Source organism: Pomacea canaliculata, linkage group LG13 (genome assembly GCF_003073045.1).
Source record: "Pomacea canaliculata isolate SZHN2017 linkage group LG13, ASM307304v1, whole genome shotgun sequence".
In the NCBI taxonomy this organism is placed as follows: Eukaryota; Metazoa; Mollusca; class Gastropoda; order Architaenioglossa; family Ampullariidae; genus Pomacea; species Pomacea canaliculata.
Genome location: NC_037602.1, coordinates 4,988,887 through 5,015,714, shown reverse-complemented (window position 1 = coordinate 5,015,714; position 26,828 = coordinate 4,988,887). Strand labels below are relative to the sequence as shown.

Below are 26,828 nucleotides of genomic sequence, written 5' to 3'. Positions count from 1 at the left end.
TTTTCAGTTTTATTTTTTGAGGAACGAACACCAGACGAGCAAGGGAGTGTGTGTGTGTGTGCTTGTGCGTGCGTGTGAAGGGTGTACAGTCAGCAGAGTCAAACATTTCTTTGAGCAAAGAAAGTAAAAATTAGTGTGCTGTTTGGACCGATCATTTATAAAGCATATCCTCGTTTCCAACGCTATTTGAGCAGGTTCTACCTACAGATTCATGTTATTTTCGTTTGTTGGCACTACATTTACATAAAAAAGAGGGCTCTGCTAGCTAAATTCTTTGGTGGCATCTTCAGATTTTTAAGGGGTTCCCTGTTCTTCGCCCAAATTTGAATGGACCCCATTGACGAAAATTGAAGGGGTCCTCCGAACTTTTAATGCGTACTGTACGCAATTTTTTGCGTAAGCAGAAGCCCTGGATTGTGAAAATAAGATTTTAAAAAATTAATAACCGCAGGTTTCACTTTACCAGAAAGCACACACATTATGGATGGTCCAGCAGAAATGTTCATCTCCTTTCATTGTACTATTTATTTTTGTGGGGGAAGAGGTAGGGCAGGAGACTACAACTGAAAACCACACATTTACTAAACGCATCCACACTAAGACTAGATAAGAAAAAGTCCACAGTTCTGTGAAAGAAAATGTTCCACTGAAGCATAGTGGACATGATACACATATTTATTTGAAGATTATGATGAGAAGGAAGTTTGGGAAGTTTAGGAAAATAAATGTTTGAAGACCAAGAGAGACAGCAGGGAAGACAGCTATGTGTCAACATCATAAAAGTTTAAAGACTTGGATTTAAAAAGGAAACTTGTTGCAAGATCTCATACTTTCACTTGTAAAAATTTGCTCAGGCTGAAAAAAATTTAGTTTAATAGATAGTTGGCAGAGCCTGTCACTCGACCCTTGAATTGTTACAAAGAGTTGTTTGGTCTCTGTTACCTATTTTTATGGGGGAAAAACATTGACTTGTGACGATTCCCACTCCGATTCTGTAATGTTTATAACAATTTGATTGTGATTTTATTGTGATTGATGACACAAATTAAGTCACCTCGTTCATAGTGAGTGAGTCGCGGTGGTAACTAAGAGTAGTTCTTTAACCGCTTCGGTAAAAATAAAGTAAAAGCAAAATTGTTGTCCATCTGTACAGTTACAAGGACAACAATAAACCCAACCAACCAAATAAACAAAGAAAAAAAAAAAAACTAAAATGCAACCAGACAGTGTACAAACTGCTGGAAAAGGATTAGCAGTTTGTTGGTCCTGCGTACATTATGTGAACCTGATGTTCACACCCAGGTTTGCTTGCTGTGAGTTCTTTCGCTGTGGATGAAGATTTCCCAGGTAATAGCAGGAACAAAAATGAGCAAGCATTTCATCTTTTCCGTAAGAGTAACTGAATGTGCAGAGAGCCAGAGCAAAGAACAAACCTCTCCAGCTTTTCCTTTTAATTAGGAATCCATTGATGATGAACGTGCAGTATGAAGTTCTTTTTATCCTGTCACAATCCCAAGCGAAGTTCGAACCGTTCACTTCTTGCTTCATGGTGAAGTGCACTGAACTCACCAAACTCGTTTGTTCTCTTCAATGTTTTCAATGGTGAGAGATGGAAGTTATTTTCCCAGTAATCACAACTACTTTTGCTGGTATAACTTGCCAAGCAAAGAAAACAAACTATAATTGATTTATCATCTACTGAAGTCGTGCATGTCTTTTTCGTAGCTACCGCCAGTTGTAAATACATATGATCTGTGAGTGCAAGAGAAAAAAATACATTATACACTGCCATTCTGCAGATACAATACATAATAAAGTATAATGAAAAAGGTCCATTCTTTCGAAATCTTGCCTCCAATAATGTTTGACATCAGTTCAACCATTGCTGCTGACGTCGCTGAAAAGAATGAGGCGGGGGAGGGGGGAGACCAACTGGCATTGATGAAAGAATGTCCTTTGATATTGAAACTCACAGACGACAACCCACCAGCATATCCCACCCACCAACGAGAAAGTTTCTTTAATGTGGCATTAAGATGTACATTTATAATCAGGGTGAAGAACTGGGAGCTAGATGCGACGATTGTGCTGTGCAAACAGGACCCCTTGGTACATGACTCCGTTTACCTCCATGCTCACAACCAGAGAATTGTCAATGTCGGACCGTCCATCGTCTGCAACAAAAAAGAGCAACGTCTGTATCAGCATTTCGATTTATATATTTAAATCAATTATTATATTAATAACTAATTCCATAGCCACTAAGACATTACACAAACATATAATATATGTTGTGTTTGTTTTCTTGAGGAATGGCACAATGAATCCAGTCATCATGTTTGTGAGAGATGTTCTTCTTTGCAATCTTTGTGATGATGATGAAAATGTACTTAACCGGATAGACAGACAGGCACCAGACAGACAGATAAACAGATGACTGGGTGGATCATCCTAGGAATATCCTTGCATTGAAAGACTTTGCAAGAGGACGGACATATTTAGAGTCAAGTGCCGGGTAGGGATCTGTGGGGCAGTTGGCATGTAATTAGACATTGTGTCGCTACTAATGGATTCACAAAGCAGATGGTCCTGTCTGCTGACATGTACCTAGACATATCCTCTATCACAAAACTTGTTTGTAGCCCGTCCACCTACTTGTCATCCTGTCCCGTTTCCCAAAATTTGTCAGAGACAGGAAAAAGCAGTCGTTGTCATGGTATTGCAGGGTACCCGTCTTCCATGTCTCTCTACTACTGCCTGGCTTGGCTAGCAGTCGCGATCACAATCAGCTCTGTCTTTTGATAACAACTTTCGCATTTACAGTGATGGTGAGGTGATGGGTAGACTTCTACCCGTCTGTTCCTTATAATTTTCGCTTCGCCTGCTATGCCACAGGAAGAGCCAAAGTTCCCCCCGCACCAAGATTCAGTGAAGGGAAGTCGCCAGGTCTTAATGGACCTGCGAGGCGACTGGAGTCTTCGCACAAATGGCCTGAAATGAGAGCGAGGGACAACTCCTCCCCCGCCTCTCCAGTCTCTTATCTGTCCCGGCGGTCCTGGTGTCGGGCCGTCAGAGAGGTAACATCAGTTTTGTTACGGTTAGTCTGGGTCTTCCGGCTGGTGCAATCTTGCGTGAATTGCGCACTTGCCGTGGTCTAGACACTTGGGCTGGATTTTAGGTTAGGGGAGGGGACTAGGATGGGCGGTGGGTGATGGGTGGTGTAGGGGTACGATGCAGTCTACGAGCGACAGGTGAAGAAGACGACGATGACATAGACAACCTTTCTTCTATCGCTGAGTTATTGATGGGAGTTAAATTGTGCAAGCACGGAAATCGTGGGGCGCCACCTAGATTCACCTGTCCTGCAGCTACGGTTCGCGCCCGATGGTTGGTTGCTTGACTTCTTCCGTTTTTTTTCAGCCACTGATGGTGAAGCCTCTGCACCACTGCTTGCAGCCGACAGGTGGGTCTCATTACGAATCCCATCCCACAGGTCAATGACACATTAAGTCAAGACGAAACGAGATATATGTTTAAAGTGAGGTCTGCTTCTGGCAATTCGCATGTTAGTATTTGTTGAAATATCAGATTTCGAGGAACGACTACAAACACTTCCAAATAATAGACGAAGACCACGCAACGGTGGAATTAGTTAAGATTTCTCAGGATTGAGACATAAGGATAGCCACAGTGTCATGCTTTCATTTGTCCATTTGTTCAGCTTTGTCATGAGCGTTGTCAAGGTCGGCTGTCGAGCACAATTCTCGCAGTTCCAAGTCCAAATGCATTGGCAATGTATTGGCAGTGTGGTCAGCGTGTTGATTGAAGTTATTTGTGTGACCGTCACACACAACTTTGCCAAACGTTCAACATTTGACTGGCTGAGAATGGCTTTAACCCTTAATTGTCCTACCCCTTCCCTAAAGCCCTCCTATGGTCACATGACTTACTTCTACTTGTGATCTTCAAGTGCGCGCTGGGCATCCCAGCATGCGCCAGGAGTCGATCGTCCTCGCTGAGAAGTCGTTTTCGGGGCGGGCTTCCGGTATCCAAGGGCGGAAGTCGTGCTGCCTCCATTTTGCGTGTCGCCTCTTCCATTGCCCGCGAGGCTGCCTCCATGGCCAGGGCATCCCGCTCGGTCAGGCCACGCTGGGGCGGAGGGTGTGGGGTCGGCGGTGGGCTGTCGTCATCATCTGGTGTGAAGAGGGACAGTTTTGCTGATAAGGCACCCATCAAAAGAGTAAATAAAACTAACAAGATACAAGCAATTAAATTGTATACAACGACACTTAAGCCTTGAAACACGTAAACAAATGTTTAAAGTTAATGAGAAACACGGAATTAAGCTTTTACTTGTCTTAGTTTTTATATTTATTAATATTCCACATGAAGTGATGTGTTAAACGACGGATAGAACATTTTGAACAACATTTATATTTTAACATATTGAAAATGTTTGATAGTGTTACTCAAGTGTTTATGGGGAAGCATGCTCTGCTAGCCCAACACCAAAAGTCTTGAGATCAGGAACTAGAAGCAGAACATTTGAACGCCGATCTCAAAGTTTTCTATCTCTAAATGCTCAATGCTGTGTATGGGGAAAAAAGATATTCTCGCAACGAACCTAGAGATCCACTCTGTTGATCCAGAGGTGGGGGCCCACTTGGTGGGGCACACGATTTTGTGTGGGCCACACTGATTTCGCCGACAGGTCCAGAACTGGTGATGCTGCTCGCCATGATTCGATTCCTTGCTGCCGACTCCAGAACTCGGCGCAGAGGCTGCTGGACCACTGGTCACGTGCGGCTGGATACGAACGGTAGAGACAGTGGCACTGGAAGATGTCAAAATCTTAGGATCAGTTTGGTTATCGGGGGAAACAATAATATTTTATTTGTATGGCACTTTTTCCAACCATTAAAGGTAGGCTCAAAGCGCTTTACTAAAAAGAAAAACATACACAAACATAATAGGAATGGATGCTGGTCTCCAAAACAGTTGTAGAATCACTATATTTTTGCGACCTTCGTCTATCAACAGTCTATAAGTTAAAATGGTCGATTAACGGTGCTTGAAACCGTGAAAATCAGAGAAAACTATTATGCATCGAGAAAACGGGCTGCGTGCCTGGCCTTCCAGACAAAAGGAACAAACGGGTTACTTAATATCTAAGAAAAGAAAAAAGAAAAAAGAACGAGCATTCCCGCGATCAGGTTGCTTTGCTGAATTTTCATAGAGTAGTTCTGCCTCGATGGCCACCTTTGAAGGTAGAACAATGGCAGGTGACGACCACGTTCTGTGTGATGCATACCCGCTTCCCTGTGGTTGGGTGTGTTTTTGAATGGTACCCTGTCGTGACGAAGCTCACTCCATCTTCCCGACGAAAAATTCGACTGTCGTTATAATCTTTCCCGTCTGCTGACCTTCAAAGGCTGATATTTTTCATCTGCTTTCTTTTCTGGATCAACTAGGAAAGGTGATCGCCAGCCGTATCAATTATATGGAGTATAAAGTCGTGGAGTGCACTGTCAAGGTTCCCTGACTTTAGAGATCACTTCAGTCACTGAAATAGTCCGATGATTTCATTGATAATTAGATGAATAGATGCACGGGGACTTTCTTCCTTCAACAAGGACAGCTTTCAAACCATTGTTCCTGTTTTGGTATCGGTAGAACTGTGAGTGTTCTTGTAATTTCAGGTGATAACGACAGTTTGGCTCCTCAATTTGTTTGGCAACGATTTATTGACTTTTCTCGATCACAAAAGTAATATTGTAACTTCGACAACATTTAGCGGATGTTCAGTCTTAAATCCATGTTTAGTCTCATATTCAGTCCTAAGTTCAATGATGTATTTATTCTTATATTAGTCTAAGCTGTCGTCTTCCCACGCTGGACCTTCTATCATCTGGATAATATCGTCTGCAAGTGTCTTTACCACCAACTAAAAATGTTAAAGTCCATCTCTAGTCCAGATATTTTCTCTTTTTTCTTCTTTCAGGAGAGAAAAAACTTCCCCTCTACCCAGCAGTTTGTCCCACTATTATCCTAAATGTCTTTTCCAGTTGTGCTCGAATTCTTCAGCACTGTTTTATGGCCATACATGTCTAACCCAGGCAGAGCCTGGTAACCAGAAGCTTCCATCTGATACCTCGCCTGCACGATCCTCTCGTCATTCGCTGATAGATCACCTCGGTGGGGGTCGTTTGTTGCCTATATTCTTACATCATTGAAACCCTCCAAGGTTGCTGTTACTGCTTTTTTTCTTACTTCTTATTGCTATTAAGCTTTTTTTTGTTTCTTTGCTTGCTTGATTTTTTTTCTTTTCTTTGTTATTTTTGTTGGGGAAGTTTTATTTTTTTTTTTTGTCTTGTTTTTGTGTTCTTTGAGTTGGATTTGGTTTTTGTTTTTTTTTCTTTTGTTTTGTTTTATTTTGTTTTGTTTCGTTTTGTTTTGTTTATTTCTTGAAGTGGACACTATAACATTAAATATCTCTAAATGTATATACTGTATATATATATATAGTTTTGATTGCTGATATAATGGGTTTAATGTATTTAATGTTTTCTGATCCTCAGTTTGTGAGGGCGTGAAGGAGTGCGTGCATCTTTGTGTGTGTCCGTGCGTGTGTGCGTGCAGTGTGACACTCCGTGCAGAGAGCATGAATCAAAGTCAAGAGCAACAAACCGTGCACGCCTGGCCGCCGCCTCGCGCGACTGGTTTGATATCAGGGACGATAAGGCCGACATCGGAGACTATCAAAGCTCCGCTTCTTGAACAATTACGCCGGCCGCGGCGGGTAGTCAAGAGTGAGAGGCTGTCGGAAGGGCGGGTGGCTTCGGGTGTGCGTGGCGAGGCGAGCTGCTGGTGGGCCGGGTGTATGTTCGCGAAAATAAAATAAAATCCACCGCGGGAGTCCGGAGGGGTGGGGCGAGAGAGATGGCACGGGGACGAGACACACACACACACATATATATATATACGCAAATAATTTATTTCTAAAACTTTTCAGTCTCTAACAGACGAGGGTTTGAACGGGTGGGAGGGTGGTGGTGTCTTTGAAGGTTAAGGTTGTCTTTTAGAAATGGTCTGTAAGGTTATAGGGTTACCTGGAAATTATAGACTACAAATTACGCCTCATCATGGCATGGGGGTAGAGAGGGGGATACAGGAAGAGGGACCGCCACTTCCATCTGTGATTTACGAGTCGCATCATCAGATAAGGGCAGTGGCAGACTCCAGGGGACAGCCTAAGGAACAATTGGTGCGGTTTATAATTTCATCTTGATCTGCCGTCTCGCAGCTCAGCCTGTAGCAACAGGATCTCAAAATTATACCTCATTTATTAAAATGATTCGCTGACGCTGACTACAACCGAGGTGTGTGACCCAGCTAAGATGAGGGCCATTTTTCTTCTTTTTTTTTTTTTTTTAACCCATCGGACATTTGAAAGTTTACAGAAAAGTCACAAAGTGTTTGAATAAAACGGTAATCATAGTCAGTACCGCAACGGAAAGAAGGCCACTCTCACATCCTGAACCTTTAGTGTTGTAAGCAGCAGGCTCCTCTGAAGCTCATCTTAACTGGACAAATGTGGGAAAAAACTTCTGACCCAAGCTGGTGAAGTTTTTATATAGCCGTTCATATTTAACAAAGAGATTCTATAATACCTTATTTGGACAGGTTCTGTAGCCTTGTTACTAATTCCCTCGACTTTGGCGTAGAAGATCGCAAATTAGACACTAGCAACAAATGTGAGGACAAATGATGGAAACTTTCTTTGCTCAGCCAGCAGTGATGAGGACCTCAGTCATCAGAGAACACTAAAGCTGGAAGATGGACAGGGTTTGGGGGTAAGTGGTCGTCCTTCTACTTGCCAAACGATAGATACCGTGAATCACTCCTTGACTATTCATTGTTGCCCTAGAAACAAATATGGTGGTTGTACTTCACTTATTCCTTAAATATGTCTTATAAAATATACTATGTAATATTTCATATAACCTCATAGATCCTAATATACATGTTTATGGACTTGAACATGGTCCAGAATGCAAAAGAAACAACGTTAAATAATACTGAGTTTTAAAGATGTCCTATATATTTGTATTACTCCTGGTTGCTTTGCAATTACTTCCGAAAGCTCATCACTTTCCTGACGAACTCTCAATAAGTTTGGAAGGCTACATACAAACACACGCTTTCAGTAAACAGACATAAGCTTTAAATAAACATTAATAGGGGACAGAAGTTGTAAAGCAGCACACAACCGCTGGACTTTTGGTAACAAACTCTGACATCTTTAGCCTACCGGTGACACGGTAAAGTACCCGACCGACCCGAGCTGGGTAGCTGTAATCACCCTCGATTGTCGTCTGCAACGCGATCCGAACCGCTGATCTCGAGCGCGAGGAAAAGTCAGCGAGCGACGCCTTTGACATGTCATTTTTATGGGCGCCATTTGGCTAATACAAGTTCCTCGAGGGCACGCAAACCCCTCAGTTAAACAAAACTATAGAACCGGCGATTAATACGCCACACAGCCCGGCTCCTGTGTCTGAGAATAATGGCCTCTTTTGTTGCCTGCTGACGAAGGCGGAATGCGAGACAAGAGAGGGAATTGTTAAATATGGCGAGATGAAGCTAATGGGGGGACGATAATCTAGACTCAATCCACCTCCCTCTTTTTTTCTGCCACCCTCCTTCCTGTGACCGCGGGTACGTCGGATAATAGTTGAGACAGTGGATCAGCGTTTCTCACGCGCCCCTGTTGCCGGTTCAGCCAGCGAATGGGGTTCGGTGCATCTGTGGGAGGGTGTTGGGGAAGGGGACGGAGGAGAAAGGGGTGCAGACGCTTGGGTCAAGAGATTCCATGTGTGGTTTTGAATCTTGAGATATTTTATTGTGGATGATGGATGCGAATAGAAGTAAACAACGGACAGTAAATTTGTGCAAGAAATGAGGGAATGAGATGAATGCTGTCTCGTGCGACGTTGCATGAAGCAGTTACAGAACGTCACGGTGACGTTCGTCAGTTGTGAGCAGTCTCTCCATTCAATGGATGTACTCATGGTCTAGGGGTGAGGTGAGGAAACCACTTGGCAATGAGTTTAGTTGTCGTAGGGTTGACGAGATTCTCGTGGGGGATGACGGGAGAAGGGTGACGCCAGCGTCCAATTCGATTTTAATTCGAGAAGTTTCATTATCTCGAGCATTGCGAAATCGCTACATGTCCTCACATTTTTTTTTTCTACTGGATGAATACTCTTCATCTGATAATTCTGTTTTCCCCTCCCCGCGACACCCAGTGTAAAATTCGATCTACTGTATTTCATCCTTGAGAAACCGAACGCTTTGTGACATTTCTTTTCTGGTGTGAATACTTTCTGGGCGATAAAATGCTTTATTTTCTTCTTGGCATCACACTTGTGACACCCTAGAGATGGCCAATGTAGCCATCTTGTTCAAGCAAATCCATCACGGTAAATTAAATCAACACTATCCGTGATAAATTATTTTTTTAAAGCAGGCACTTGCATTTTTTTTTATAAACTTAACTATTGCTCCTTTTCTGACATACGAACTGGTATATTTTACATATTTAAAATGGCCATTTAAAAATTAAAATAATAAAACACTGCTTACTGCAAAATAACGTGCTGACATCAATATTAAATTTAATAGAAATGGCGATGCGTTTGTAATGTCAATATTGTGATGACTTACAAAGGGTAACGTTAACTAAAACTGAAGCATACCTGTGAGTGTGTGTGAGAGAGAGAGAAATAACTTACCTGGAGAACCACGCCCAAGTTTGCCATTTAGGAGGGAGCCGTTCAGATGGTGACTGGTAGGTACTAGAGTAGGTCCAGGCGAGAGGTCGTACCCGTAACTTGATCGTCGACCTTCTCGTCGATTGCCATCAATGGCTGCCTGCAGCTCCTGAGGCGAGCTCAGCTTTAGCTTGTCGCACTCGTACGGATATAGGTACTTCATGTATCTAGACACCAGACATCAGAAAGAGAGAAGCATCTTAGTAAAAGAGAAAGATGAAGTGAAGGTTGGCGAGGGACGGGAAAAGGCTTTAGTTGGTGCGTTCATGAACTACAAACCCATCCACCTTCTCTCGTCCGTTTTTGAGAACAAGAATGACACACAGACAAAGCAGCCTGCTGATTGATTAAACAAACACAGAGATGACTTTTCCACAGCTACTCACCTTCACCGATTCACCTACCCACCCATTCACCCCTTCTGCCCCACCGCTACGCACAGACACCTCAAGTATAATGCTAGAAATGAATTCCTGGGTTATTTTGGGGCGATGGAAAATGGGCATTTGTAAGAAAAATAAACAAGAAAAGCCAAAAATCCGAATACGCATTCTTCATGCCCGTGTCTACAAACTGCAAGTAATATTCTACATCTGCAGAAAGAAAAAAGTCACGAAGTGGGTCTTGTCACGAGGAAAGCTCGCGGCGGATCGAGATGTCCATGGCGGACGCAGAGTTATCTTGCTTCGGGTCGCAGGCTGAGTGCCCTCCCCTGCTCCGTTAAGCATCTCCAGGCTTTAACATCCCCCCTTCCACACACACACCCCTTCTCCGGATCCCTAAATACCTTTGCCTTGTGGTAGTAATCAGAATCGGTTGAGCCCGGCTTGCAGTGGCAACTTCCACAGGGTCAATAAGCGAATTACTGAGGCTCATAAAATTCGCCAGACATTCAGACAAGTTTACGCCATCCCGTCTTTCCACTCCGATCCTGTCGGCCCAGCAAGATGCTGTGCTCTTTCTCTAGTGCCCAATTACTACAAGGACCCAGTCAATCCCATTTACCTTCAGTTATCCCCCCCACTCCTAGCTTCACCACAGTCACTACCCCCACAACCATACCCACTTCTTCCATCAACCCCTCTCCCACACCTCCAACCAAACACACACACACACTTCCACTCACACTCTTCTACATTTGCCGTTCTCATGTCACCATGTGGCATCTTGCATGATAGGTTTGCATCGCTGCAACTGTTTCTGGAATGGAATCCCTCCGAAGCCGAGGTATGTAATGACAGGCAATCCGGTCATATTGGGGCTGCTCTCTCTGTACATCCGCCTGGGCCCAGATGTCGACATTGACGTATACTCACCCGCCAAATATCACTGCGCCGTTGACCTCACATAGAGGGTAGCCATGAAGCCAAGTAAATCTTTACCCAAACCCCTACATAATGTAATGTTAGCAAGTTTCGGAAACACAACAGAAACATGTATACAGTGCGCCCCTATTCCACACCCTCACACACACACACAGACGAGAGGCTGAGAGAAAGAGTGAGAGAAGGTTGAGAAAGAGACTGGGTGGCTGATTGACTTGTCTGGTTAACTTCTCTTCAACTCAACGATCTCATGTGATGTCACTTTCAAAACTAATTACTTCACAAAAAGTTTACAAATTTAAGTAGCTTCCGAATGTTTCTGTCAGAATCAATGCATCATGATCATCTCGAAAGCGTCAAAAAGAAAAGAGACGCACACCTATAATTGACAAGAACTGTAAATGCTGACATACTTGGTAAGAAGGTTTCTGAAGAGAGGATTACTTACACTAATTCACCATTGCCCTCAGTCCCTACCTCGGACAACCTTTAGGTGAGGACAAGCTTTCATCGTTGAGACTCTATTATACTAATCTTTAGAGATTACACGAAGACTTTCATTGTGAGAAGAAAGAAAAAAAAAAAGAAAAAGAAAAGGTCGCAGAGTAGGGAAAAGCCCGAAAGACGTCAGTGAACTGGCGCGCGGAATGCATCGACCACACGGACCACCTCTGACCCCTTGCTGACCCTTGACGATGGTTGAGGATATTTGACGAAGGCAATGATGACCGAGGAGCGCTGAGGAGCTTAAAAGCCATCCATTCATCCATCCATGCATCCGTGGCTTCGCCACTCGCGTCACGCTGTCAGCGCGAGACAGAACTTTCTAACGAGCCGGTGGGAGGAGGCCGGAGGGCGAAGAGAAAGGATGCTAGTAGTGCCCTCCGTAAAGATGCCGGTCTCTGCTGGTGGAGGCTGAGTGCATGGACCGTCAGAGACTCGGAATTCGGCTGCTGCCTTTATTTACGGTCGCATTTGACGATGACAATTTGTGGGCCAGAGTCACGTGGAAATTGTCTGATGTCAGGCTTGCATGCCTCCCACATCTGGACGCTGGTGGAAGGCAAGGAGCAGTGAATGAAAAAATAACACGACAGAAACGTTGGAGTGGAAAAGCAGTCTGCGGGTAAAGGGTGGGGTAGGTTTGGGGCGGGAAACAGGGGTGGGTGGTGGGTGGAGAAAGAGTCATCAGAAGATGAATGGGACGGCAAGAGGGCAGAAAAGCAAAGAACACACAACCTGTGACCGTCTAGAATGTTTATTTGCATGTTGATTCACCCTCCACAACGTAGAAGACAATGCTGAATGCCAACATCCATTGTGTAAACTTGCGGACACCCGCACGTGTCTGAATAATTCTTCTCCTCTTCCTTCCCCCCTCTCTCTACGTTTTCATTCCTTTACATTCATTTTTTTCCACTTTTTCTGGCCATCTTCGTTTTCTCTTTTTTCGTCACCATTTTACTTTTACTCTACCGATCCTAGTGTTCGTATTATTCTTATTATAAAATAAATAGAAGTAAATTACAAAGTATTTTAATAATAAATACATTTCAAGCAAGGTCCAACACGCAACGGCGATTTGAGAAAGACAGATAACCTTAAGCGCAATTGTTTTCAACATTCTTCTTTCCAGCATTGGAATCTGACTCGACCACCATCGTGCCAGTGATGATCTGTCCTTTTTCTGTCTAATGTTAGGAGGATCTTCACACACATTTATTGATGACCACATGATCTCGTCAACGGTGTCACGTGTAGCGGTAACTTTGTTGTCCGCTGTATGACTGGATCGACCCCAGGAAATGTCAGAAGACTCCAACAACTCTTTGGTGAACGGAAGAATCGTGGGTTAAAAAAAAAAGAAAAAGAAAAAAAAAGCAGATTTCTTCTCACACCAACGGGACAGTTAAATATTTCATGTCGTCACTCGATCGTTACATAAATTCTACTTGATTAGATCAAAGAGACCAGCACCGACCCCTTCTGATCACATTAAAGAAAAATAAGCCCCACACCATTCGTAGCCATTTATAAATTTTTCATTCCACCAACCCCGTTCCAATCGTTTTATATCAGGACCTTCTGCGCTCTAACGTAATTTCCGGCTGTCGCATGCGCCCTCTGTTCTCCGGGCTCAAGCAATCAACTGGGAGGAAAAATCTCGGGTGCATGTTGCCGCCACTGGCTAATCTGGCGAAATGTCCACGTAAACGCCAGCGACATGGTGCTCATTTGCCGGAATCAGTCCGCCATTACTGCTGTTGCCACCTCCGGTCCAGCTCATTGCGCATGCGCCAGTCCCCTTGTGTCACCTTCTGAGGAACGCATGTTTTGCTTGCTGTCTCCATGTGGAGCCGCTGCTTCTTTCTACGTGTGGCTACAATTTCGTTTTTCCCGTTGGAGGGAAGAACATGAAAGCGGAGGCATTTTTCAGCTTCGGATAGTGAAGATTGGGGAAAAAATATTGAGGTCAATAACACGCGGCTCTTTTTAACCCCCTCTCCCTCCATGCACACCCTCGAACGGTCTCAACACAAACTTGTTTATAATTCCTGCTGTTTTTCCTTTGTTCGTCTTCTTTTTAACACATATTGATTCAATTGTCTTGCAGTTTGGTGAAGGAGCGAGTCAGAGTTACATTCCAGTCTTAAAGCAAGGTTTTGCCATCTGTTGTCTTATTCCCAAGCGAATATTTGCATCACGAATGCAGTTCCAAGCTTCCTTTAAAGCGTTCTTTTGCAATCTTTTCTCTGTTCCGATTGAATGAATATATTCATGATGAATATCATCTCACCTAAGCCTTGGAATCTCAGATTTTTTCTTTTTCATTGCCTGCTAAATTATCTCCATCTCGGTTACTTCATAAAACTGCGACTGTAAGGAATGTAACTTGTGCCGACTAAACCGCTTTGCCCTCGGGGTGTCTTGTGGTACGTCGGTAGAAATCGCAGAAACAGATGACTCAGGTTCGTTTCTCAGTGAGGGCTGACTCTGTATGGCTCGCTTAGTTCTACCCCGTGGGTTTTTTCTGGTTGTTTCCTTTCAGGATTCGTCCATCATCTACCACCTCTTCTCGTAGACGTAAGAGGGCGCCACATGTTGTAAGCTGTAGATGTCTGCTTCTTATTTATTGTAGTACCTCGATGAAGTGCACAAGAACGTGTGCATGTAGTCTGTAACATGTGTATTCACCTAATCTCACACACAGGAAAACAATTTCAAAACCCATTCATGCAGTCTGGTAAACAAACACGCGCACACACACACACAGAGGCACGCACGCACGCAGGCACGACCAAAAACGTTGCGAGCAAGGTACTTCTTCAAGATCAAGTCTCATTGGCCACAAGAGAACGCTACGGGGGAATGATCGCAACACGACACCGCCTGCAACCACGACTACAAAATGTTGCGGCTCCTCGATGGCGACGTAGAGTGATTTTCGCGTGATTCCGGCAGACAGTGAAGGCTTGCTTAATTAAATGTTCTTCTCGCGGAATGTAGGGCCGGGAAACGAAGGGCGAAAGAAGGAACTTGTCCTTGCTTGGCGACGAAGGCGATTTGTGCAGCTTCCTTTTCCTCCTCCCATCCCGTGCCTGCCGACCCCGGGCTCGATGTGATTGTAAGACCGCCAAAGGTGGGTGTGGCTGTCTAAGACATTACATTGGATAGGTAGACTAATGATCTGCCTCGCTGTGTCCAGTCAACCAATGTCTGGCACTGGAAGATTGTACTCTTTCCTCTCCCATCGTTCTGTTCCTCGTTCTTTCTCTCTCTAACACCTTTCTCTCTCTCCCCACTACCATTATCTCCACTCCTCTGTCTTCAGCCCATCCCTTCTCGCGCTCATCAAGCACACTAAGAGATAAATTTTCTTTTCTCTTCACTCATTTTTTTGTTGTTGCTGATGATCTTTCGGTCTGTTCTAGAAGCATGTGATACACACAAAACGATCTGTTGACATTGTCAGAACTGGAAAAACAGTGACTGTGATAATGAGCAAACCTTCTGATAAGAAAGCAGTATGGCCTTTTGGAAGACATTATGGTCTATGCCATACAAATAAATGACAAAGTTAAATGGGGCTTGTGTGCTGCCTGAAGGAAATTACAGCTTCTGTGTAATGAACCATAAATAGGGATTTGTAAGTGGCTTACAAACAGTTAAAAGGTCCTTGATATCGATTGTAAATAAAAGATTGGAAGTATAAGAAAGGTCAGAAGATAATTAAACTGACGGCTTAGTGATGAAAGATATTTCAAACTACCTAGGGAGAGAGAGAAAGAAGAGAGCAAGAAAAGGAGAAAAGGGGAAGTTTAACGAGTAATAAAAGGAATATATCTAAAGGTAAAGTATTCATTTTCGTCTTTCTTCTTGAGGTCAGTTCTTATCGTCTGTGAGACTGCTAATGAAACCAGTCACCAAGCCCCTTCCGTCAAAAATAAAATGAAGGCAGTGTAGTGTCGATGACCACCTGTCCACTTACTGTGTCCGTAGAGTGAAGGCTGCGCTGGTGATGGACGAGGGGAGGTTGAGGCCCTTGGTGATCTCACGCCACAGCTTCTTGTTGATGACCTCCACTAGTCCGCCCTTTGACACCACCAGGCGGAACAACTCGTACAGGTCTAAGGTCTGTTTGGCCATGATGGGAATGCGGTTGACCGGTGTTCCTGAAAAGAGAGGATCATCATCATCATCATCATCATCATCATCATCATCATCATCATCATCATCATCATCATGATCATCATGAGACAAAGCTCAGATAATGATGAAACCAAAACGCATTGTCACAAATTTTAAATACAGACAATCGTCCTTTGGATTGTAAGTAAGAGATTAGTGGTGTGTGTGTGTTGCTTTCGTTAATTTGAATTACATGTGTTGTCAAAGGTTGAAGCTCAAAACACTTCTTGTCTCTATCGTAGCATGAGCATCGCCGCTTGTAGCAACACTTTATTTACATTGCAGCTGCAATCGTCCAAAGATCGAACAAACAAAAGCCATAACGAACAACCCTAAGGAAGTGAAGTGTAGGAAGAAAGTAACTCGCCGCAGAAAAGAGTGGAGGTCAGAGAGAAAGCAACTCACTGCAGGCTCCCATCCACCCCTCTCTCTCAATGTTCAACAAACTCATGCAGCAGCAGCAGCATCAACCCAGCGACAATAAACGCTTGTCCCGATGCAGGCGCAAAGGACAGCCGACAGCAATAATAAAGTTCCTTGACAAAGATCGCACACCATTGATGAAGGAAGAGGGATGCGGCACCGAGCTTATAATTTCCTAGATGTAAAATCCGATGGCAGTCAACTACAACCTTCATCTGTAAACCGTATGAGCTGAACAATAAAAGATAGCATCCTTAATGCGCCCAGGTAATTTGCGACCGTTCTGGAGGCATGAACTTATGAAAGATGTATAAATAATTGTTCCAGCAAGTCGCCGGATGACGGTCGTAATTGCCGCTTTGATAATTGCCTCAATCCCTTGCCCCTTAATTGGGCAAAGACTTCTGTGACATAAATGTGGCTCGTGAAGATTTTTGGGATTTTAAGTAATGCGTGGGTAACGAACTCAATCGGAATAGTTGATCTGCTGGAAAATGAGGGTTTGGTGTACAGCAGCAACAAAAAAAGAGCAGGGCCGGAAAATTAAAAAAAAAAAAATAAAGCGTGATTAACAAAGTCTGGAAAGGCATAAAAGAAGAGAAATGTAGGTACATGCATGTGCAAGTGCACTGCTTTCGTGTGATTAAATGCACTCACTAAACGAGACTGGGGTATGGGTGGGTTGGGAAAAAGTCGAGATACCTGTAAATCCCTATTTAAGGATCGGGAAATTTCGTTTTAATCGATCTTTGATTGTCTTGCTACAAGGACATCACGTGAAAGTACAAAACTTTAAAGATAAGATTAAAAATTTATTAGAATGGAATAAAAAAAATAAAAACTAGGTATACATTGCCTTAAGAGTAAAGGATTGCTACTTGTTCATTCTTTTGAACACTCTGTGTCCCTCTAACAATGACGAGAAGTGATTTCTCAGAAAAAGGAAAAAAAGTGATGCAAAGAAATGTTTGGGCTCCGCTTTTCTGTAGACACGATGAACCACTGACATTTGTTCATCGGCTGTAGGTTATGGTCCCTGTACCTTTCTCCTGATGCCGTCTAACATTCCTATTTCCGCGGCTTAATTCCTCATTCTCCTTGCCTTTGCCTATCAAAACATACAGCATCTTACCCCTACATTTGCACTTCTCATCAGGGGAAAAAGAGGGAAAGAGCAGTTAACAAGATGCACGCCTTCCCTCGGAATGTATGGTGGCAAGAAGAGAGCGTCCATCTGTACAGCCGACTCAATTTCACGGCAAGCCATCAACAGCAAAAGACAAGTCGGACGGTTAATAGCCACATAATCGACGCTAAAGAGTTCTTGCCTCAAGGGAGGCAAGAGCCAATTCTGCGTATTCAACCGCTGGCATTGTAGAATTAATCACTCTAATTGTAGCCGACTAATTTCACGCACGATCCCAGAGCTATCAACAGCGATTAGGTTTGGGAAAGAGAAGCCGCGTCTCGGCTCCCAGTTCAGAGACGCGCCCAAGAATGATGAGTGGACGACTTAAAAAAGTAAATAAATAAAAGAAGACAAAAAAAATACGGAATCCACGCGCACAAACACACATTCAGCCCTCATCCATTAGAACTCCATGCATTAAACGTGGCATTTAATCCTTAACTTATCCTTCTTCGATGTTCTCTCGATTTCTCTCAGAGTGTATGTGTGTGTGTGTGCCTGTGTGCGTGCGTGTGTGCGTGTGTTCGTGCGTGTGTGTGTGTGTGTGTGTGTGTGTGTGTGTGTGCGAGCACTGCAAATTTAACTTTTTGCGTGATGGACTAGATATTCTCAAAGAAGACAAAGAAGTCTCTTCGGTTTTTTTTTCTCTCTCTCTTTTTACGGGGAAAAACTTTTTAAACGCTATGTCTTTCTTTCTGTCTCTCTCCTCTCTCTAATGCCCTTGATGTCTCCAGATCACACGTTGTAGGAAGCACGCAGACACTAGAGAAGAAATCGTTGTATTTTCTCTTCCTCACAAGTCATTTGTTGTGGAGCTCAAAGCCTTCCAGATTCTGAACAGGCATGGACACAATGTTTACTCTTTTCCCCCCTTTTGCTTTATGTTTGTTTTTTGGGGGAGGGAGTGAAGGAGGGAGGGGAAGTGGGACTTGGAGCTTTCTTCTCCTTCTGCTCTATCCCCTTGGTGCTGCTATTGTTATCCTGTCGTTTTTATATGTAATTACGTGAAGTATATGAGTGGAAGGATAGGCAGGTTTCGTGTCTTTGTCTAGACAGAGGGAAGACACAAGTTGTGTACCACACGAATCATTTTTATGCTAACACTCTCTCTCTCTCTCTCCTCCCTCTTATGTCTCTAATTCCCTCTTTTTTCTTATTCTTGTTTCCTCTTATTCTCAGAATCTCTTAGCATATTAGCACACATCGACTCACACGTGTGCAGGCAATGTTGTCGCACAGACCTCCGCCGTGCCCGCCACTACATCTGGTGAATAAAGGAAGGGGAAGGACACCAAGAACTCTCTCTCCCCCTCCACAACCACACTGCCGCATCTCCATGTATTTGATTTTTTGGTGAAAATCGTTCTGCTCAATCAAATGTTTTGCAAATGGAAATCTAGTTTGCATTTCTGACCGGAAATTGAATCAGACAAAAAGAGAATCGGCAATGAGGACAAGACAGCTTGAGTTATCGGCGAGAATCTATAATCTTAGACGGATTTTGAAACATTCGTTGCTTAAATCGTTTTTCCCCAACTGTAACTATTTCTGAAAAGGAATGCTGGTTTTCTGGATGTAACGATGTTATCTCTGGAGAAAAATATGTATTTGTGAGGCGGGTAAAATAAAGTATGCATCCACAATAACCGATAAGAGAGAAAAAAAAAGTTCGGTTATGCTGAAACGAACCATCACATTCTGAGATTGACAAGTTGTCATCACCTATTTTTTAATGGGAGAAAAACTCACTTACAAACACATCTTGTATCGTTCTCAACATCGCTATGACAGTTGTAGTCTGGACAGTCATATTTTGTATGAAGACCTCGTTCCACTGGCGAGCGCTCTTCACAAATCAGATTGCTGTCGGATGATAAAGACTAAATTTTCATAAAAAGTTACCTCTGCATCATAAATTCATAAATGTTCTTTGATGCATTTCCAGTTGAGGTTTGAGAACCCTGCTCAGCCATGATAGCAACCTTTCACTAAAGCCTTATTACATGGCATTAGTTGCGTTAGTTGTAGTAGTGTGAGAACGAAAAGACAAAGTAATACAGAGGCAAGAGCTCCCACTCTATCTTTCCTCAACAAAAACAGAATCAAACTGCCAGGACGAGCACGCCAAAAGCCGTAGTCGGCTTTCACATATCTCGCATTCAAACCATTTTTGCGGCGAGTGCTCAGTCTGGGGGGAAAGCGTACAACATCTAATGGAGGGTCTGAGAGCGAGAAGTCAGCGTGCCTGCGTGCGTGCGCGCGTGCGTGTGTGAGAAAGAGATCAGGAAGATAGGTAAGGTGGGATTCGTAGATGGTAGTAGCTCCGTACCGATCGAGCGCAAGATGGCAAGCGCAGACTGAAAGAACTCCAAAAGCGACAAACAAGGTAACGACAAAGGAAGGAGAGAAGAGAAGGGGATAGTGGAGGGACAGGAAGGAGGTAAAGACAAGAAAAACAAGACTGAGGAGGAAAAGGGGGGTTGAGAAGGTATGTATGGGGTTGGAGGGAGGGTGTTATAGGCTTTGCATTAGCGCACCAGAAAGAAAACGAGATGTGTGATCAGCCTTTTAGATAACCAGCCTTGAGAGTGGCAGAAATAAGCCGCATCAGTGAAAACCCTTTCTTTCTTACCTTTTTGGTTCCCGAAGACACCAGTAAATAAACTTAGCCAGCAGAGAAACACTGCTACATCGTCGATGTTGTTGTTGGTTTTTTGTTTTTTGTTAAACCCTTGAGTGGCTGGCGGTAAGTATAGTTTACTTTTCTCTACAGTGAGACTGACACCCTTTTCCTCAACCCCCACCTCCTCCACGCTTATGCTTTCTCTAACCGTCCCCCCCCCGACTTTCCTCCTCTGGTTACCTCCCACCCTGCTTCCCCTCCTCTCACTCGCCACGCAGCCTCTCTGTTTTCACTTAATTTCTTGCTGCGTGCCTGTACGTCCGACTATTTGTCTCCCTTGCTTGTTCCCTCTCCTTTTTTTTGTACCTTTCTTCTGCCATTCTCTCTCTTTCACCCTATTCCCGATTACCCTCCTTCTCTCTTTCCTCTCTGTCTCTCATTACACTTTGTAGGGGCGCGAGAAGACGGGGAGATACCCTCCATCCACTCCCACTTCCTTTCAATCTCTCACTTTTGTTCCTTTCTCGCATTACGTCAGATAAAAAAAATAAAACCAGTTGAAAGTTGTTGGAAATCGTTATCCTGTATGTAGATAACTGCATAAAAATAATATGGTCATTTCACAGTGCAAGGTCCTGTCCACTACTATAACAATGAATGAAGGTATAAATAAACTAGAGAAAAAAAAAGTTTCCACAGAAGAGTGAACTCCAACATCCCCCTCCCCATTAAAAAAAAAAAAAAACTCTTGTGATGAAATACGAGCGATGGGAAGGAACAAGCTACTCCGACACCCATGCCAGGTTTCACGGGTGCCTGGTGTGGGAGGAACATATTTCGCTAATGTTCTTTCTTTCTTTCGTTGGGCCTATGTAAGAAACACAAAACACCGTAGGCTCAAAACGTAAATAACTGCATGTTTGTTTTGGGGCAACAACACTCACCCGTGGCAAGAGCGGGAAGACCGTATCACGACAGGAACGAGAAAATAACACCCCTTCCTGTCTCCCCCACAAAAACTTTTACAAATATTGTCTTGTAAATTTTTTTCTTTTTTTTTTTTTTCTCTTGCCTTTTTCCACAGATCGGCCCGAATCATTCTGACGGTGACACAAGACACCACATCTCGTACAGATGCAGTGGGAGGAAAATACTCTGTGAAAAGCACGCGGACCAGACCTCGCGGAATGCTCGGATTTAACACCCTGTCATCAATTTCTGAGGGAATAAAATGTTGGCAGGCGAAAGCAGGAGCTTTGCGAAACAGGCAAGACATCAAAATAGTTTCCAAAACTTCGGGAGGGCCCGAAAAGTGTTTGCCCTAGCTTCTGCCGCCCGATTTCTTAGGCAAAGTTTGGGAAATTTGATTTGTGTGCCTTTGAGTGGGGCTAGCGGGATTTTACACAGCGATTTGTTGGCAGGACATTCTCTTTGTCCGCAGTTTCCTTCAGATGGCTGGCCGTTTACAGCTCGCTTACACAGCCAACCCTGGGTGACATTAATCTTGGCAGTGAGTTGCACTTGCCCACTTTACAATAAAAAAGCAGGATTTGTATTGAGGTAGGTATTGGGGCTCGACACTATGAACATTTGGTAACAAAACTGACGATCAAAAGATGAAAGGTATAATAATCGTTATCACATTGCCAAGGTCAATATTATTGTAATATTAGCAGCAGTAAATATTAATAATAAAATAATTATTGGACCTTTGATGCTCTCGCTATTCAGATCGGTAGAGCGATTTTTACCTCTAAAATAAAAAAAGCCAATTCCAACACTACATCAGCCTCTGGCATCTCTCTCTGAACTGCGGGAAGACATATATATTATGCATCAGTAATTTTATTATCAGATGTTGCTATGGTCGCAAAGAGTGTCGCCAGAATAATCTTATACCATCTCAGAACATTCATCATATTAAGTGTTGTAAAATATAAGGTCCAGTAACTGGAAAGGGCAAAGCTGAAAAGAACTGTTACAAAAAGGTGATAGACATCGTTAATAGAGTAGATCAAGACGAAGAAGAAGATGATGATGATGATGAAAATGGGATAAAAATGCTGGAGGTGGAAGAATCAGCAGCAGGTAATTATGCAATGATGCAATTTCTACCAGCGAAAGCCACTTCAAATTTCAGACGAGAATCTGTAAGGATGAGATCAGAAGATCCAAGAGCTGTGAAAGGCTTGTAGAATGAACGAGGGTGAAAAGAGGGGGATTGGGGTGTGTGTAGGGTGGAGGGGGTAAGTTGACAGAGAAAATAAAAGGAGAGGGAGAGAGGGTAGGATTCAGACATTAGAAACACGCATCGTCAGCATCTGCACCCATCCACCCCTCACTTTTCCTCCGCCCGACCTCTACCCCACCCTCCAACCAACACCACCCTTCCAAGTCTCTTCTGTTATTTCCTTCAGTTTTTTTTTTTCCTTTCTTCTTTCTCGTCCTGCCTCTGGTCTCTCTCTCTCGGCGGATGCGACACATTCCATCCTGACCGAACCGCTCACGTGACCGCTAGGAGCGCCAGCAGGCGGCCGGAGTAGGCTGCCCTTGGCCTGTCGTAGTCGTTCTTTCTAGACTACGCGGTTGAAATTTGCAGGGCACAATTAGCTCATACAACTTAATTACACTGCAAATAATTATGAGATTTCAATCAAGCCAGGAGAAGCCGTGCCCAGGGCTTTGTGGGGCTCCTCGCGGGACAGGCTAAAAGTGGAGAGGAAAATGGATGATATCCGATGAGGGCTAACGCTGGCGCGGTCCCAGGACAGCTTGCGAGGGAAATTGCTTCACACCTTGACTCGGGTCAGGCAGCTGAGGCCTTCCTCTTGATCAAGTCGTCTTCGATGCGTTCTTTGGCAGGCCCACCCCCGCCCACCTCCCTACCCTTCCTAACCCACAAGAGAAGAAGATGAGCTGTATTCACTATCTAAACCTTTTGTGGGGTTTCTTCTTCTTCCTCCCCCTCCCTCTTTACCTCCATCTCATGAACACGTGTAGTGAGTAGCTTTTGAAGCTTATTTATTACTACAAAATTATTTTCAAATTTATTTTCCTTACCTGTTTTCTACAAGAAATCCTTACATTGGTTAACTCGTTTTCTGCTCGGTGCATGCATACCCGATATCAATAGCCGTTTTCTCAACAAGAGTGAGACATCGTTATGCTAATAATAAATAAATTATAGGTGTTTTTGTAACTGTCATGCTTTGCAACAGTTTTGGAGCCTGAAGGCTTTTTAAGAAGGGTTAAAGTGGAGCTTGACTAGCATGATCATTGACCTGGTCTCTGACTGAGCTTCACGTCTGGTCACACTTCTGAAGTCCTCATTTCTGTTCCCTATTCTTTCTCATTATTGTACACACTTCCTCTCAGCTGGTCAGCAAAGGATGTTTCGAGAAAATTTCATGTCTTTTGTACCCGCAAATAAATTTGACTCTAAAGTCACAAATGTTAAGGCACCACCACTGCCTTCAGACAAAATTGAAAAAGGGACATTGCAGTATTTTGGTTGCTATAATGTACTTAAGGTCAACAGAGTAACTGCTCTCAAGAAACTCTTTGGGCGCTGCTGGCACCACCACCACCACCACCACACCACACACTTTCTCTTTCTTTTTCTCTCATCATCTTCCGACTCTCTCTAACCCACTCTTCCTCACTGAGAATTATAAAGATGAAATCGTGGTAGACTATAGATTGAGGAATAGAAATGATGCCGCTGTTGGAATGGCTCTTCCACTCGTTCCCAATCAAATGTGAAAGCCAATTTTCGACTTGAATGCTTCTACCGCGGTTTTGACTGCTTTTGTCCACCTGCCCTCCAGCGTCATCCTCTTCACACAGCTCCACTCTTGCCCTCTGAAGATTCCCGAAAATGAATGGCTCTTGTGGCGAATTTTGCTTCCGAGAGCCCGAGTTCAAAACTCTTTTCTCTGAGCCTTTTTGATGAGAGAGGTTAACATAAAGAGGTTAAAATATAGAAGGTAACATTTAGCTTTAGGTACTCGCCCCTCCAGAACTGAGGAGGGCGGCAGACGACACTGATGAGTCACATAAACAATGCCTTGAGTTTTGTAGATGAAAAACTTAAATCAAGACGAAAATTAGGGAACTGAAGGACTGAATTTTCTATTTATTTTATAGGAATCAAAACTATTTTCACTGGCTCTCCCCCCACGCGTTAACCTGATTTTGTAGTAGAGAGACATGCTGTTGCCATTGTAGATATGTTTCAGTTTGACTTTCAGACAGCCATCTCAACCTGATTTCTCTGTGTACCCGAGTGGCCGCGGCAGGAACAGCCTGGCATCTGCTGTCCACGGCGATGCTGCAAGCGGCCATCAAGACGCATGCGGCAGAGCTGCGTTTCGTGTGGCGAACAATCCAGCGCCGATGATGGCCTTGATTGTTTGGGCCCCTGATTTATTGCTGCGCTCATGGCGGCCGAGGCCGTGGATGACTTCTCCTGCATGCAATGGGCAAACGCGGAGGGCACAAGGGAGGTAAGAAGTCTGGACCGCAGTCGCGCTGCATCCATTTCTTTGAAATCCCGTTGAAAGGCTGCGAGGGGGCAATCAGCATCAGCATTTTGCTTCTAGTGTCAAATGATTCGAAACATGAAACCGCCCGTCGCTCGCCAGGCCCTGCAGTTTAGACTTCTCGGACATTTTAGCTAATGGCTGCTGCTCCCAGGCTGGGGGGAGGGGTTCTGGGGAGTGGAGAGCGGCGAGCTGCAGGCACTACATAGTAAACTGAACAAGAGGTCAAAGAAATTGCTTTTCTGGAGAGAAAATGATGAGCTATTGTTTTGTATTATTCTAATGTGGAACCAGCGGATCGATGCTGCGACCCCTCCACTTTTTTTTTTTTCGCGGTTCTTCCCTTTCTTCTTCTCCATCCCATTTTTTTAAGACTTTCGAGTTCATTAATTTGAGTGACAAAATTGCTTTTGTCGTCGATAAGGCTTTTATTTCCTTCTGCTTTTATTAATCGTTTCTTACTAATGTGCATAGTTTGATAACTGGGAAAGCGGCACGAGTTGAGCCGGTCGGTCGGTAAATGTGTAATAAGAGAAGAAGCCCGTGCAATGATGTTATCGAAAAGAATACAACCGAACCAGCACAATAATTGCATTGCTGTTATTACACTATCTTCTATCAAGAAGTCAAGAGCTTCAAGTGGCCATTTCTGGTTTGTTCGAGGTAGATGCATTATGATATCAATTCATATCAATGTTCCAGATCGAGGTGCCCGAGGAGTAGGTCAAGGATTCTGTGGTTGTCTTATTTGTTGTTTTGAGAGACACAAAGAAGGATGTTGATGTGGAAGGCCTTTATGTCGTGATGTAGCCATAGAATCGACACAAGAAGATGACTTCTTCCTTCTTAAATCCAATCGGTGCCAGGTCGTCGTCCTTCTTGGGAAGTCTTGTCTGTGGGAAGATAACTGCACTAACACACGTTTTGTTCTTTTCCCTTGTGTTTACCGTCTTATGCGTATTCTCTCTTTCCTAGTATTCACGCATTTGGGTTATTGCTCATTTTCTCTCATCTCTCTCTCTCACACACACATTTGACTCTTATTCTCTCCATCAAAAGCGAGCTTCACACATCGCTGGAGGGGGATCCCGAGGGGAAGCCTAGCCCAATATTTGCTCCCTGGCCAACTGATTCGTAAGCTGTCTCTAAACACTGCTCAATCGCAGTTGGGCTGGCATCAAATATGGACGCCATCCGCCTCAGACAGGCCTGTGTTTGGCGACTCTTGTTTCTGCTTGTGATGAATTCCTCCGATGGACCCGCTAGTCCACCAGATTAAAGAGATTTAATTAACAGAAGGAAACGAAGGAATTGGACATGTCCTCAAAGCTGCACAATTTTGTCCAACTTTCTGCACTAGCAGATCTTGTTTGTTTATGTAAGCTGTAAACAAGTTTTGATAGAAGATACCCAGTGCAATGTCAGCAGTGAAGTTATATATCTTTATAGTTATGATTTTGCTTTTTTAATAACTTTATTTATTGTTGACTTAGATTTCTTGGTGCCAGTCACACTGTCAGTCAAGCAAAGATGGAGAGACAAGAGGTGTGTACGCACGCATGCACCCACAATTCCATTTTTTGCCCTTCCTTTCCTTCTGGTTTCGACAACTCAAGATAATGGCCACGACACTAGTGCCTAGACTTAGCTCGCATCTGCCGTGGGTTGAGTACATCTAATGTCTAGCAGTTACCCTCAAGAACAGCTTATATTCTCTACTTATATCACGAATGTCTTTAATTTCCTGACACCCAGACCTTTAACCCCAAGAGCTCCGGCCCCGGATTCTCAAGCAAAATCTCTCAAGCCATCCTCCCCCTTCTCCCTCTATATATATATACACACGCACTCCTCCCCAAACTCCTCCCATCCTTTTTGCTTCCTCCTGTCTCTCTTTCCACTGTGCGTATTTTGAGTTTTGCATCAAGAGCAACGTGTTGCCTGCTTTGACAGCCCGTTCCTATTACAGCTGTAAATTTGACATGATTTTAATGTTTCCAATGCTTTTTCTTCATGGCCCGGGCCTCTTCACTCGGGCCTAACGCCGACGATGACTCATTAAAGCTGAGCGCTATTAGGACGAAATGTTGGCTGTGCCCTGAAGAGTTTTCACGAACCAGTGAAAATGATTCCGGAAAGTTCTTTGATAATGAAGACACTTCACTTGCTTCTACAATCAAGTGGCAGGAAGATGAAAAGGAGGAT

At 43.8% G+C, this 26,828-nt stretch overlaps 1 protein-coding gene across 1 annotated transcript in view; it reads right to left on the bottom strand.

Annotated features, from left to right (window-relative positions):
* Window positions 1-343: 343 nt before the first annotated feature.
* The window catches only part of LOC112554368 (protein dead ringer homolog), a 65,879-nt gene continuing 39,394 nt past the window's right edge, over window positions 344-26,828 (bottom strand). Inside the window, exons 3-7 of the mRNA XM_025222124.1 lie at window positions 15,648-15,831; window positions 9,795-10,000; window positions 4,625-4,792; window positions 3,951-4,217; window positions 344-2,174 (exon numbers count right to left, since the gene is read on the bottom strand). Of these exons, the coding sequence (XP_025077909.1) occupies window positions 2,071-2,174; window positions 3,951-4,217; window positions 4,625-4,792; window positions 9,795-10,000; window positions 15,648-15,831 (929 nt within the window). The 3' untranslated portion in view covers window positions 344-2,070. The remainder of the gene's footprint in view (window positions 2,175-3,950; window positions 4,218-4,624; window positions 4,793-9,794; window positions 10,001-15,647; window positions 15,832-26,828) is intronic.